The 15457-nt window shown below is 38.2% G+C and overlaps 1 protein-coding gene across 1 annotated transcript in view; it reads right to left on the bottom strand.

Annotated features, from left to right (window-relative positions):
- TMC1 (transmembrane channel like 1) overlaps positions 1–15457 on the bottom strand; it is a 184152-nt gene that overhangs the window by 44191 nt on the left and 124504 nt on the right. The window contains exons 12-15 of the mRNA XM_073022220.1: positions 6500–6644; positions 5555–5749; positions 2819–2998; positions 2533–2694 (exon numbers count right to left, since the gene is read on the bottom strand). Coding sequence (XP_072878321.1) covers positions 2533–2694; positions 2819–2998; positions 5555–5749; positions 6500–6644 — 682 coding nt within the window. The remainder of the gene's footprint in view (positions 1–2532; positions 2695–2818; positions 2999–5554; positions 5750–6499; positions 6645–15457) is intronic.

Consider the following 15457-nt stretch of genomic DNA (forward strand, 5'->3'; position numbering starts at 1 on the left):
GCTCCAGTATTGTGTCATTGTGATTCTTAGTTTCCTTGGATTGGGTTTTGCCATTCTTCTGAATCTCAATGATCTTCATTCCTCTCCATAGTCAGAATTCTATTTCTGTCATTTCAGCTAGCTCAGACTCGTTAAGAACTCTTGTTGGAGAACTGGTGTGGTTGTTTGGAGGACATACAACACTCTGGTCATTTGAGTTACCAGAGTTCTTGCATTGGTTCTTTCTCATCTTTGTGTGTAGGTGTTCCTTTGACTGCAATGTAGATTGAATACAGTCAATAGACATCTTTCCTGGAAGTTTTCATAGGGCCAAGACTTTGCGCAAGGTCTTCATTTGAAGCTGACAACTTGTCTTTGGTTTCAGAGGGGGGTATGTTAGTGAGGTATTTTTGGCATTGAAGCTTTGGGGAAGGTGATCCGGTAGGTGGCACTTAGGCATATTGGTCAGTTGGGAGACTCTTGCTTGGTTGTGTGGCTCCCCTGTTTCCTCATTGTTGTAGGCATGTTCCTTCTCAATGCTCTGAAAGTGTAGATTTCTTTCCCTGTTGAGAGCTGGCTATAGATTATGACTCAGAACTCCTGGACTGCCCCTTCAGCTCTGGGGCAATCTCAGTGTTATGTTTCTTCTTCAACTTGGCGGCTGCAGAAGATACCTTAGCATGGTTATGGCCAAGGGTCTTTTGCTTGTCTCCTGGGGGCTATACCCCATTGAGATGCAGGTCAGCAATTACTCTTTGCAATTATCCCAGGATGGATAGTCTATGTTGTAGGTCCAAGCTCAGGGTTCCCTATCTGGTGACAAGCAGAAGGTGGGGGTAGGTAGGACCTGTGAGAGACAAACTGGCCTTCTCTCCTGGAGTCAACTGCAGCTTGTTGGAGGTATGGATGAGGCACTTAGGGTCTTTGTTCCTTTGTTAGTCCAAGGGTTCTAACAGCTCTACTGCCTCTGCCTTGCAGAGGTAATGGCAGAGAGGCTTTCAGTTGCCCCTGGGGATCCTGTCCAGGGAGTTAGAAAACTGCTACTTGATCGATAACTCTGGCAGAGTGTAGCTGGAGGCCTGGAGGACCTGTCTGGTGAGGAGATATGGGAATGGGCACCCATGTAAAAGTCTGGTCACTTTTTCATAGGGTTGCTGCAGTATATTGGGACCCCACATCAGTCCCTAGTCACTTCAGATGTTTTATTATCTGGAGGTAGCAACAATGAAGGCTATGAAACAGCAAAGATGGCAGCCTGCCCCTCCCTCTGGGAGCTCCATCCCAGAAATGTACAGACCCATTGCTGGCCCAAACACACCTGTAGGAGGTGGTTGGAGACCCCCGTTAGGAGGTCCTACCCAGTGAGGAGGAATGGGATCAGAGACCCACTTGAAAAAGCAGTCTGGCCACGTTTTCATAGAGCAGCTATGCTGTGCTCACGGTCTGCTTCAGCCGCTGACTGGCTTGGAGTCTCTGAAGCCTGAAGGATGGAATGGCTAAGTCAACCAAACAGCAAAGATGATGGCCCACACTTTCCCCCAGGAGCTCTGTCTCAGGGAGGTGTAACACTTCTACCAGTGACTGGCTGGAGTTGTAAGCCAGTGGGTTTCATTCTGTGAGGTGCTGTGAAGTGGGGCCTGCAGACTGTCACTGGATTCAGCCCCTTTTCTAAGGGGTGTGGTTGGGGGGTTCTAACCTCTTGTTTTGCCGGAGGTGTAGCTACTTTTGACAGGAAGCCTGAAAAGGGAAAGCCCAGGTATCTAAAGCTCCCGGGTCTCTGCATGTGCTTAAGTGGCTGCTCTGCTGAGACTCCACATAGCTCTGTGTGTCAGACTGAAGGCCCAGGTGGAGTGGGTTCCTGAGGGGATCTCCTGACACAAGGTTCCAAAGATCCACGGGAGAAGCATGGGTTCCCAAGGTTGTGCATTCACTCACAACTTCCCTGGGCAGAGGACGATCCCTTGGCTTCATGTCACTACCAGGTGGGGTGTCACCCTGCCTTGCTTTTCTCTGCTCTCCGTGAGTCAAGTTGTTTCCTTGATTAGATCCAATGCATGTACCTGGATGTTTCAGTTAAAGGTGCTATATTTACTCACCCCTTCTATTCCTCTCCATGAGAGCCAAGCACTTCAGCTGCTTCTATTCGACTGTCTTGGCCACCCCCAAGACTCTATTTTTGTTTGTTTTGTTTTGTTTTATAGCAAACAAGTAACACTAAATAGAGTTTCATTTAAATATTTGCTTTGGCCTGTATCTAAATCGAGTGCTTTAGTATAACACAGATAGTAAACATCTCTTTGCACCATTTTCAACTGTCCTTCCTTTATATGCAACTGTAAAGGGGGCATACAAATAGTATTTACCTCAAAGGATAGATTTGCAAACAGCATGAGATAATATACATGAAATTCAGAGCCAGCACACAGCCAACATTCAACAAATCTTAACTATTTTTACTAATAAGCAATTTTTAAAAAGACAGTCTTATGGAAGAGATATTGACTCTCTTTTTTTAATCTACTAATTGCCATACACTTCTGTTGGGGGCATTACCTGTCCCACCATTGTTTCCCAGCAAGGTCCTCGAGGTACATCTGCAGGGTGAACAAAAAAGGGTGGTCCAGTGCTATTTTCAGAGAATGATGCATTGTAGGCCTTGATCATATTGGCTTCCCAAAGGGTAATATTGGCCTTTACTAGCTTCTCCTCTTCAATCTAGAAAGCAAAAAGATAGAAACGAAAATGAAGACAATAGAGATTTCAAAGGCATTTTGGCAAACGTGAGACTAGGAATTGAACAACACTCTTATGGCAAGGACAATCCAGAAACGAGGCTTACCTTGTTGTTAATCTCATCCATTAATGCAAGAATAAATACATACAAATTGCCTAAAAGAAGAGCAAAAATGCGTCCCAGTAGCCATTTCAAAGCGATGAGAGGATGGTAGTCTTCTAATTCAGCAAATAAGTCAAACAATGTTGGACAGAACATCCCTAGGAGGGACATAACCATGTTCATCTACAAGGAGGCACAAGGGAGAAACTAAGTTAATGGTGTTTAAAGTTATTATTGCTTTTTGCCAGAATTTTGGAAGATTCTGAGCTAGGATTCTTTGATCTTTTTTAAGATCAAAAATGATTATTTTAAGCATGTTTAGAATTTGATCTCAAAATGACAAGGACAATATTTAACTCACATTCTCAAGATAGGCATGTGACTGAGTGTGTGTATGTGCCAGTAGTAACAGTCTGTTTCCTGGTATAGTGAAGGTGGCAATTTACATCAGTCTCTACACAGAGAACACATATTGTTTTATGTGGTAACTGATTCTGATATAGTGACGCACTTCACAACAAGATTTCCAAAAGAAATGGAAAATGATCAGCTTGAGGAGGAGGTTCAAACTGAAAATTCTAATCTGACAATCATCAGCATATGGGCTAGTTTAATCAGTTAGAATGAATGAATTCCCTGAGATGGACCTATGCCTAAATATTGAATTTTGACAAACGTAAACTTTTAAGGCCAAAAAAAAAAAAAGAGTTTTATTAAAGGAAACAAAAGACACTCAGAGAAACAAATGGAGAACACATGACATAATGTTATGGAAGCCAACATAGAAAACTTTCAAAAGTGAAAGAATGGACTATAATTTCAGAGACAAGAGAATAATGCAGGGGTGGGAAGAGGAGGGAGAGAGGGAGAAGACGGAATAGAAACATGAAAAGTAGGAAATATGTGCTTCTTATTTCCTGGATGTTTGGCAACCTTATGATGACATTATTTGGCTAAAGGAAGTCAATAAAAAGAATCCAAAACACGTATTAATTTTCTAATGGGGAAATACCAATTTTAGGTAACTCTGGTGACTATCTCCTTTCCCAAACACCTGAATCAAACTGTCACCACTAAACATTTCCTATTTTCTCCTGTGGACTTCGTGGTGTGAATAATTATAATAACTACCAGGTTATATTTAGAAAACAATTGCTATGAGATTTTTGTCATTTTTATTAAAACATTATATAAGTATGACCGACAGGATCCAAATCTCAGCATGCCATAATACAAAATCAGCATGCTATAATTTTAGACTAATGTAAGAAAATTTGGCAGATCCTGTGCAAGCTTATACAAGGCAAATTTAAATTTGACTTCATCAAATTTGTAAAGTTAATCACAAATCTCCATTATTACCTTCATTGGCCCCTAGGACTCAGAGGGTCCCTAAAATAGATGTTAAAGAGATTCTTACAAAGAATAGTTATTTTATTGATAATCAACTACCCATCCTTTAGTATGGTTTATTTTCACAAAAACATAACCAATATAAATAATGGACCAAAGCTGCATGATAATGTTGCCTCCATGTACTATTACAATTATGAGACCATTTTGAAAGCAAACTTAGTAAATGCTTTGAGGTGTTCCTCCATTTTTCATTTTAAATAAATAAAATCCCTCTACTAAATGACTTACATTTTACAAGTTTTTATGACATGATTGTATATGAAAGTCTTTAAAATATCTAGTCCCATCTCTATTGGTACCTCTTCTGAAATACTTAGAATGTTATTTGGAATCTTTTTCTGTAAGTAGATTATATCATTTGCTGTCCAAGATTTTTTAGAAAATTCTGTGCTTATGAAGACATATTTTAATTCTTTTGATCTATACTGTTCTGCAAAAGTTTCAGTGTGGGAAGTCTATACTTCCCACAGCCTAAATCTGCACATACTTTGAAAATTCCCAAGTTCAAAATGACGTCACATCATACACACAAACATTTTATGAACGGGAACAGACTTTAGCAACAACTCATGACCAATGATTTTCTGATTCTAAATGATCTATGTCTAACCTCCTTTCTCTGAGCCACTAAATGGGCAGATACTCTAAAGGCAAATTGTCGTCATAATGTTTAATTCCTGGAAAAGAGCTGGCCTTCTTCATTTGGACAGCATTTAGAGAGAGAGGAAGTAAGGTACAGGGCAGGAGGAAATGGAGATGGAGATGTTGCAGTTAGGCTTCTAATGAAAACAGAGGGAAGCCCAGACATGCCCAAAGGTGGAGAAGCAATCTGAGTGTTTCCAGTAAGATTCAACATAGGAATCAGTGGCTTTATCATGGCTGCTTCAAAAAATTCAGGCAACAATTTGATCTTTTAATGACAGATGAAGGATTTGCAGAGAAAGCAACAAGAGCCTTGGACTCGAAGTCAAGACTCCTAGGTTCTCACCCTGACTCTTCTCCTAACTCTGTGACCATAAACATATAATGCAGTCTCTTGAGAATCATCATTCCCATCTATAAAATATAATGATTGGCCTATGTGTTTTTTAATATCTTTTCTGACTCTAACTTTCCATCATGTCACAAAATGAAAAACAGACAGTCCAGATTTAGAAATAAGACTAGAATAGAATGGAAATGAGCAACAGAGTTGGTTAACTGTAAGGGCAGAATAGGTGAAAGGTAAAGTATGGCCTTTTTAAATGTTCCCTCAAAGAAGCATAACCCACAAAAGAAACAAATGTCAGGTTCTAAGCACATAAAAAGCATGCAGAGACGAACTTCATTTTTTTCCCACCACCCAAGGGTGTCAGGATCTTGCTGTGCAAATTCCTGGGATCGCTTCACAGCCCAAAAGATGAGGTATCCACTCCCTCCAAGTGTTAGAAACACGAAGAAGTTAGCCAGAAACCTCAGGAATCTGATCAAGTGGACGTTTTCTTCTACTTGGGCTGCTTTTTCTTCTGTGATAGCTTCCTGTATCCATGCAAACAAACAAACAAACAAACAAAAACCCAAAATAGAATATCTTAGCTACATTTTAAAAGTATCAAAACCTCAAAAGCTATTTTTACAATCATCAGAATGTGAGGAATGACAATGTAAACTAAACCTGAGATTCTACAAACCGGTGAATACTGCCAACAAATGATGGTAAGACACAGAAGGAAAAATTCTTGCAAACAAACTGTGATTGATCTGATATTAGGGTAGTCTTCATTCTAAAAATCTTCATTCCAGTGAATTTTTTTTTCCCAAAGAGTGAGCAGCAGCAATATTTATTCCGAAGTGCAAAAGAACAAATCTTTGACAGCGTGGAAGGGGACCCAAGCGAGTTGCCCTCCAGTGAATTTTTTAAAAAAGTACTACAAAATAATGTTTTAGGGTCACTTAAATATTATGCTTATTCCTGTAAATAATTAGTGAACATTGTTCTAGTTTTTAAAATATCTTATTCTATTACTCATGGGTCCTGTTTCAATCCAGTAACATCATTTTATTACCAGATTTAGAGAAGAGAAGTCTTTAAGGGATAATAGTGCTGTTGTGGGTCATGGAAGATTTTCCAGTTATAATCAGAACCATGGCAAGATCCTGGTAGGCAGAAATCATGAGTTAATCTTTCATGTAAATTGTCAAGATACTGCACTAGCTGGACCAGATGGAACGCCTCCAATTTTACTCTTAGAAATACAAATAGCAGGCTTTTGAAGTTGGTACATCTACCTTAAAGTTCATTGTGATAGAATTAAATTTGTTGTCTGCCGTCTCAGGATTGCCAATCAGGTAGTCCCAGCTAGTAAAGACCTTCCAGCTGAAATTGAAAGTGTTGTCATCTCCACCTCCATCATCACCAATGTTTTTGGTCATTCTGTAAAAACAGGAAGTTTAACCCAGCAGCCAGAAAAAATGAGATAGGGGGAATAGAGAGCAACAAAACATGATCATGAGTGTTGAAGTGGAGAAGCAATAGCGAAAAGACATATATTTTATAACAAGTTTGTTCAGAAAATCATTTCTTTTTAAATTTTATTTTTGTTCAAGTGTTTAAATCATTCACTTTTTTTCTTTTTTTTTTTTTTTTTTTTTTGAGACGGAGTCTCACTCTGTCGCCCAGGCTGGAGTGCAGTGGTGCGATCTTGGCTCACTGCAAGCTCCGCCTCCCGGGTTCACGCCATTCTCCTGCCTCAGCCTCCCCAGTAGCTGGCGCTACAGGCACCTGCCACTACGCCGGGCTAGTTTTTTGTATTTTTTAGTAGAGACGGGGTTTCACCGTGTTAGCCAAGATGGTCTCGATCTCCTGACCTCCAGATCCGCCTGCCTTGGCCTCCCAAAGTGCTGGGATTACAGGCGTGAGCCACCATGCCCAGCCAAATTATTTACTTTCTAGGACTTCAAGATTAATAAAGTACTAAGCACTGAAGATTTGAATAATTCAACATGTACACAAAAACATATTTTTATGTGTTTTGTTAAACTGAGATCATTATTTCTTAACCTTTGGTAAGATAAGAATTTCTTTAAGAATATGATGAAAATGATTGAGTCCCTCCCCAGGGGAAAAGAAACACATGTACTGACTTTTACACTGCTCCACACAACTTTAGTTGGCTCCCAGACCATCTGAAGCCTCTGGATGGACTAAATCAGGCGAATAAACTCCTATGTAAATTTTAATTCCCCCTAGAATCTCCTCCCAAATAGAGATTACATTGAGTACATTAAATTTCCATCTACTCTAAAATTCTTGAACAAAAATCAACATTTTTATACAACCTTAATGCCAAGTGGTTTTATATGTATATATATATGTGATTCTATATATTTTTAAATCAGTGATTACGTGTGTGTGTGTGTGTGTGTGTGTGTGTATTTGCTTGAAGAGCTTAAAATGCATTTACTCACAGGTTTATTTTAGTGGTTAGAGATCTATGTCCTATTTACTCCACTTCCTTTTTTCCCTTTCACTACAAATAGCAAAATTAAAATTTCATATGACACAAATTATAAAATGGTCCCATAAGGTTTTGGTTTTTAAAATATTATAGTCATATAAACCCCAAAGAAGAAAAGGGCACAATGACATAAAGCTGACATTGTAGGTTGACAGGTGTCTCTAGATTATCTACATTCCCCCACTATCAGCCACACTTATCATGGAGGATTATACATTTTAAATAGGCTAGCATGTAAGGAAAAATAACTACAGATCATTATTCCTTTCATCCATCTACCACTTTACCCTTTGCAAATGGTGATTGTGTGTGCTTTCACATTTATTCTCTTTAAAATCTCAGCAAAAAGTCAAGGTAGTTACTCTCCTTTTTACAGATGAGGAAGCTGAAGCTCAAAGGCATGAAACAATTTTCTGGACATTATCTAGCAGTGAACCACAGAGATAAGTCAAGGGCTCAGATTTTCTGACTTTGCTCCAGTGCTCAAGCTAGGACACCATGACATATGAAAAGCCATACAAAATGCCTTTTTTTTTTTTTTCAGGTCAAAAAGAGTTGAAAGCAGACATTCCCTATGGTTTAGGAAGAAAACCACTCCTTTGATTAAAATGCCACTGTCCAATTTTTGCACTGTCATTGAGCCAAGGGAAGGGCTTCAAGTAAAAATGGCTACTTGGCAGATAAGTTTTGAATGGAGTTTTATCACTGGCAAAGTTTTGACCTGAAGACAGCCTCCCAGGGAAGGGAGCCTGAACTGGATGAGCAGACTGGGAATATCTAACATGTGGGAAATGGTGTGAAAAGAAGTGGAATACTGAAAGGAATAAGGAAGGATGCCCAAGACAAACCTGCTTGCAACACATTTTTATTGAGATATGGCCATGAGAGCTATAAGCTTTACTCTTTGTCTATAGAGCAAAATACCAACAAATTTATGAAAACTGCTCATTTTTTAAGACTGCTCTCATTTTCAACTACCTTATCTGAGAAGCAATCTTAATACATCATTTACCTTGCCAGGGGAGGTAGCAAAGGCAATTCTAGCATATATGTTGTTGCCTAAGGTTTTTATACTGAATTTCTTGACTTGGACCACAAGTTTGCAACTCCATTTATACCCTGAGGTCATTTGGTTATTTCATGGGTGCATGTGGAGGTTTTTAACAAATCAAATAAATGCCTCTTTAAATCCTAAACCAACAGGGTCACTGTAATGTAGCCTCTGCTAAAATGAAAGTTGAGAAGAGGAAGGGGATTGAGAGACAGGTAGGAAACAATTTTCTAGAAGCCCACAGGATAAGACCACACAAGAAAAAGAAAATTACTGGAAAAGTGATACTAAACAACATGTGGACTCGTTCTCTCTTTTCCATGGTTTTAGTTACTTGTGATCAATTCATGGTTCCAAAAATATTAAATGGAAAACTCCAGAAATAAACAATTCATGTTTTAAGTTTTATGATGTTTTGAGCACTGTGATGAAATTCCTCACCTTCCCACTTCACCCTGCCCAGGATGTGAATTCTCCCTTTGTTTAGTGTGGATGCATCCTGTGGATACAATAGTGTATCCATGTTGCTCGTAGTCGTCTCAGTTATCAGACTCACTATTACAGTAGGGAAATGCTTGGGTTCAAGTAACCCTTATTTCATGTAATGGTCTCAAAGTGCAAGAGCAGTGATGCTGGCAATTCAGTTATGTCACAGATAAGACATAAAATGCTTCCTTTAAGTGAAAAGGCAAAAGTTTTTTATCTAATAAGGAAGGAAAAGAAAATCATACACTGAGGTTGCTAAGATCTATAGTAAGAACAAATATTCTATCCATGAAATTGTAAAGAAGGAAAAAGAAATTAATGTTAGTTTTGCTGTTGTACCTCAAACTGCAAAAGTGATGGTCACAGTGTGTGATTAAAATTTAGTTAAAGCGGAAAAGTCATTAAATTTGTGGGTAGAAGACATGAAAAGAAACATGTTCCAACTGACAGCAATAGAATTTGCTATCCATAGTTTTAGGCATCCACTGGGGGTTTTAGAACATATCCCCTGAAGGCAAAAGGGTGCTACTAATTTAAATTATTTTTCCCCAGATAATTGTTTTAATTATTATTTTTTTCTTTCCAATTTTTATTTTGGGTTCAGGGAGTGCATGTGCAGGTTGCTTACACGGGTAAATTGCACGCTCTGGGGGTTTGGTGTACCAATTATTTCATCACTCAGATGATGAGCATAGGACCCAATAGGTAGTTTTTCAATCCTCACCTTGCTTCCACCCTCCACCCTCACATAGGCCCTGTTGTCTACTGTTCTTTTCCTTGTGTCCATGTGTACTCAATGTTTAGTTCCCGTTTACACATGAGAAAATGAAGTATTTGGTTTTCTGTTCCTGCATTAATTCTCTTAGGATAATGGTTTCCAGCTTCATCAATGTTGCTACAAAGACATAATTTAATTCTTAATTCTTTTTTATGGCTGCATAGCATTTCATGGTGTATATGTACTACATTTTCTTCATCCAGTACACTGTTGATGGACATCTAGGTTGATGCCATGTCTTTGCTGTTTTGAATAGTGCTGTGGTGAATATGAGTACATGTGCATGTGTCTTTACAGTAGAATGATTTCTATTCCTTTGGTATTTGCCCAGTAATGGGATAGCTTGGCTAAATGGTAGTTCTGTTTTAAGTTCTTTGAGAAATTTTCAAACTGCTTGCCACAGTGGCTGAACTAATTTACATTCCCACCAATAGCATCTAAGTGTTCCCTTTTCTGCACAGTCTTGCCACCATCTGTTTTTTGTTTTTCTGGGGTTTTTTTTGTAACAATAGTCATTTAGACTGGTGTAAGATAGCATCTCATTGTGGCTTTACTTTGCATTTCTCTAATGATTAGTAATGTTGAGTAATTATTTGTATGCTTAATGGCCGTGTGTGTCTTCTTTTGAGAAGTGTCTGTTGATGTCTTTTGCCCATTTTAATGGTTTTTTAGGGTTTTTGTGTTTTGCTTTTGCTGGTTAGTTTAAGGTCCTTATAGACTTACAGACTCTGGATATTAGACTTTTCTTGGATGCATAGTTTGCAAATATTTTCTCCCATTCTGTAGGCTGTCTGTTTAGTCTGTTGATAATTTCTTTTGCTGTGCAGAAGTTATTTAGTTTAATTAGGTCCCACCTATCAATTTTGATTTTTATTGCAATTGCTTTGGGAGTCTTCTTACTGAAGTATTTGCCAGGGCTGATAGCCAGAATACTATTTCCTAGGTTTTCTTCAAGGGTTTTTATAGATTAGTTTTAAAAACCAAAAATTTATAGTTTTAGATTTTACATGTAAGTCTTTAATCTACCTCGAGTTGATTTTTGTATATGGTGAAAGGAAAGAGTCTAGCTTTGATGTTCCTCATAGGACTATCCAGTTATTCCAACGCTATTTATTACCCAGGGAGTCCTTTCTCCATTGTTTATTTTTGTTAACTGTGTCAAAAATCAGATGCTTGTAGGTGTGCAGCTTTATTTCTAGATTCTCTAACCTATTCCATTGGTCTATGTGGTGGTTAATATTAGGTGTCAACTTGACTGGATTGAAGGATGCCCAGATAGCTGGTAAAGTGTTGTTTCTGGGTGTGTCTGTGAAGGTGCTGCCAGAGGAGATTGACAGTTGAGTCAGTGGACTGGGAGAGGAAGACCCACCCTCAATGTGAGTGGGCACCATCTAATCAGCTGCCACAGTGGCTAAAACAAAGAAGGGGAAGAAAATGGGGTAAGCTGGCTTGTTGAATCTTCTGGCTTTCATCTTTCTGCTCTGGTGGATGCTTCCTTCCATCCTCCTGCCCTTGGACATCAGACTCCAGGTTCTTTAGCATTTGGACTCTGGGACTTACACCAGTGGTTTGCCAGGGGCTCTCGGGCCTTCAGCCACAGACTGAAGGGTACACTGTCAGCTTCCCTGTTTTTGAGGCTTTTGGACTCAGACTGAGCCACTCTTGGCTTCTTCCTTCCTCAGCTTGCAGATGGCCTACCATGAAACTTCACCTTGCTGATCATGTGAGCCTTTCTCCCTAATAAAGTTCCCTTTCGTATATACACATATCCTATTAGTTCTGTCCCTCTAGAGAGCCCTGACTAATACAATCTATGTGCCTGTTTTTCTATCAGTATCATGCAGTTTCAGTTACTGTCGCCTTGTAGCATAGCTGGAAGTCAGGTAGTGTGATTCTGATGCCTCTAGCTGTGGTTTTTTTTTTTTTTTTTTTTTTTTTTTTTGGCTTGTGATACCTTTGGATATTAGGGTGTTTGGGTTCCATATGAATGTTAAATGGTTTCTTCTAATCTGTAAAAAAAAGTCATTTGTATTTTGATAGGAATAGCATTGAATCTGCAAAGTGTTTGGGGCAGTAATGGCCATTTTAATAATATTGATTCTTCCCATCTATTAGCATGGAATTTTTCCATTTGTTTGTGTCATTCCTGATTTCTTTAAGCTATGTTTTGTCATTCTCATTGTAGAGATCTCCCTGGTTAGTTATATTCCTAGATATTGTATTCTTTTTGTGGCTATTGTGAATGAAATTGCATTCCTGATTTGGCTTTCAGCTTGGAAAATTCTGGTATGTAGAAATGTACATTGGTTTTGTATTCTGAAACTTTGCAGAAGTTGTTTATCAGATCTAGGAGCCTTTGGGCAGAGACTATGGGGTTTTCTAGGTATAGAATTATATTGTCCACAAAGAGAGATAATTTGGCTTCCTCTCTTCCTATCTGTATGCTTTTTATTTCTTTCTCCTGCCTAATTGATCTGGCTAGGACTTCTCATACTATGTTGAATAAGAATAGTGAGGGTGGGTACCCTTGTCTTGTTCCAGTTCTCAAGGGTAATGCTTCCAGCTTTTGCCTGTTCAGTATGATGTTGGCTGTGAGTTTGACATAGATGATTCATTATTCTGAGGTATGTTCCTTCAATGCCTAGTTAGTTCAGAGTTTTTAACATGAAAGGATGTTGAATTTTATCCAAAGCCTTTTCTGCAACTATTGAGATGATCATGTAGTTTTGTTTTTCATTCTGTTTGTGTGATAAATCACGTTTATTTATTTGTGTATGTTGAACCAAACTTGCATCCCAGGAATAAAGCTTACTTCATCATGGTAAATTACTTTAAGAGTGCTGGTGGATTTGGTTTGCTAGTATTTTATCGAGGAGTTTTGCATCTACGTTTATAAAGGATATTGGCCTCAAGTTTCATTTTCTCATTGTGTCTCTAACAGGATTTGGTATCAAAATGATGCTGGTCTCATGGAATGAGTTAAAGAGGCATCCCTCCTCCTCAAGTTTTTGAAATAGTTTCAGTAGGATTGGCACCAACTCTTCTTTATACATCTGGTAGAATTTGGCTGTGAATTTGTCTGATCCGGGACTTTTTCTGGTTGATAGGCTTTTTATTACTGATTCAATTCTACAATTTGTTATTGGTCTGTTCAGGGTTTAAATTTCTTCCTGGTTCAGTCTTGGGAGGTTTTATGTTTTCAGGAATGTATCCATTTCTTCTAAGTGTTCTAGTTTGTGTGCATAGAGATATTTGTAATCATCTCTGAGGGTTTTTTGTGTTTCTTTGGAGTTGATGGTAATGTCCCTTTTGTCATTTCTGATTGTGTTTATTTGAATCTTCTTTTTTCTTTATTAATCTAGTTGGTGGTCTATCAATCTTATTTATACTTCAGATAGGCAACTTTTGGATTTATTTATCTTTTGCATGGCTTTTTGTGTCTCAATTTCATTCAGTTCAGGTCTGATTATGGTTATTTCTTATCTTCTGTTAGCTTTGGAGTTGGTGTGCTCTTGTTTCTCTAGTTTCTCTACGTGTGATGTTAAGTTGTTAATTTGAGATCTTTCTAACTTTTTGATGTGGGTGTTAGTGCTATAACTTCCCTTTTAAACTGCTTTAACTGGGTCTCAAAGATTCTGGTATGTCATGTCTTTGTTCTCACTAGTTATGAAAAATTTCTTGATTTTTGCCTTAATTTCATTGTTTACCCAAAAGTCATTCAGGAGCAGGCTATTCAATTTCCATGTAATCACGTGATTTTTAGAGATTCTCTTGGTATTGATTTCTATTTTTACTGTGCTGTGATCCAAGAATGTCATTGGTATGATTTCAGTTTTTCTTAATTTGTTGAGGATTGCTTTATGAGTGAGCATGTGGTTGATTTTATAGTATGTGCCATTTGCAGATGAGAAGAATGGATATTCTGTTGTTGTTGAGTGGAGTGTTCTGTAGATGTCTGTTAGGTCCATTTGGTCATGTGTCAAGTTTAGGTCCCAAATACCTTTGTTGGTTTTCTTCCTCGATAATCTGTCTAATACTGTCAGTAAGCTGCAGAAGTCTCTCACTATTATTGTGTAGTTATCTAAGTCTTTTTGTAGGTCAAGAACTTATTTTATGAACCTGGGTGTTCCAGTGTTGGGTACATACACATTTAGGACAGTTAAGTCTTCTTGCTGAATTGACTATTTTATCGTTATGTAATCCCCTTCTTTGTCCTTTTTGATTATTGTTAGGTTAAAGTCTGTTTGGCTTTAAATAAGAATAGCAAGCTCTTCTCTTTTTGTTTTCTGTTTGCTTGATAGATTTTTATCAATCTCTTTATGGCTTGATAGATTTTTATCAATCTCCTTATGGCTTGATAGATTTTTATCAATCTATTTTGAGCCTGTGGGTGTCACTGCATGTGAGATGGGTCCCTTGAAGACAACATACAGTTGGGTCTTGCTTCTTGATCCAATTTGCCATTCTGTGCCTTTTGAATGTGGCATTTAGCCCATTTACATTTAAGGTTAATATCCATGTGTGAAGATTTGATCCTGTCATGGTGGTGTTAGTTGGTTGTTATGTGGACTTGTTTGTGTAGTTGCTTTATAGTGTCAATGGTCTATGTACTTATGTGTGTTTTTGTGGTAGTTGGTAACAGTTTTTTATATCCATGTTAGCACTTCCTTAAGGACCTCTTGTAAGGCAAGTGTGGTAGTAATGAATTCCCTTAGCATTTGATTGTCTGAAAAGGATTTTATTTCTCCTTTGCTTATGAAGCTTAGTTTGGCTGGATATGAAATTCTTGGTTGAAATTTCTTTTCTTTTAGGATGCTGAATATAGGCCCCAATCTCTTCTTGGTTGTACAGCTTCTGCTGAAAGGTCTGCCATTAGTGTGATGGATTCTTTCTGTAGGTGGCCTTTCCCTTCTCCCCAGCTACCTTTAATATTTTTTATTTTGCATTGACCTTGAAGAATCTGAGGGCTATGTATCTTGGGGATGGTCCTCTTGTATAGGATCTTGCAGGGGTTCTCTGAATTTTCTGAATTTGAATGTTGACCTCTCTAGTGAGGATGGGGAAATTGTCATAGGCAGTACCCTCAAATATGTTGTCTAACTTACTTTCTCTCTCCCCCTCTTTTTCAGGTATGTCAGTGAGTCATAGGTTTGGTCTTTTTACATAATTATATATTTCTTGGAGTCTTTGTTCATTCTTTTTTATTCTTTCTTTTTTATTTTTGTCAGACTGAGTCAATTTGAAGAACCACTTTTGAGCTCTGAGATTCTTTCCTCAGCTTAGGCTGTTCTGCTACTGATACTTCCAATTGTATTATGAAATTATTGTAATGGGGTTTTCAGTTCTATCAGATCAGCTTGGTTCTTTCTTAAAATGACTACTTTGTCTTTCAGCTCTTGTATTGTTTTACTGGA

This window comes from Chlorocebus sabaeus, chromosome 12, assembly GCF_047675955.1.
Source record: "Chlorocebus sabaeus isolate Y175 chromosome 12, mChlSab1.0.hap1, whole genome shotgun sequence".
Taxonomy (NCBI): domain Eukaryota; kingdom Metazoa; phylum Chordata; class Mammalia; order Primates; family Cercopithecidae; genus Chlorocebus; species Chlorocebus sabaeus.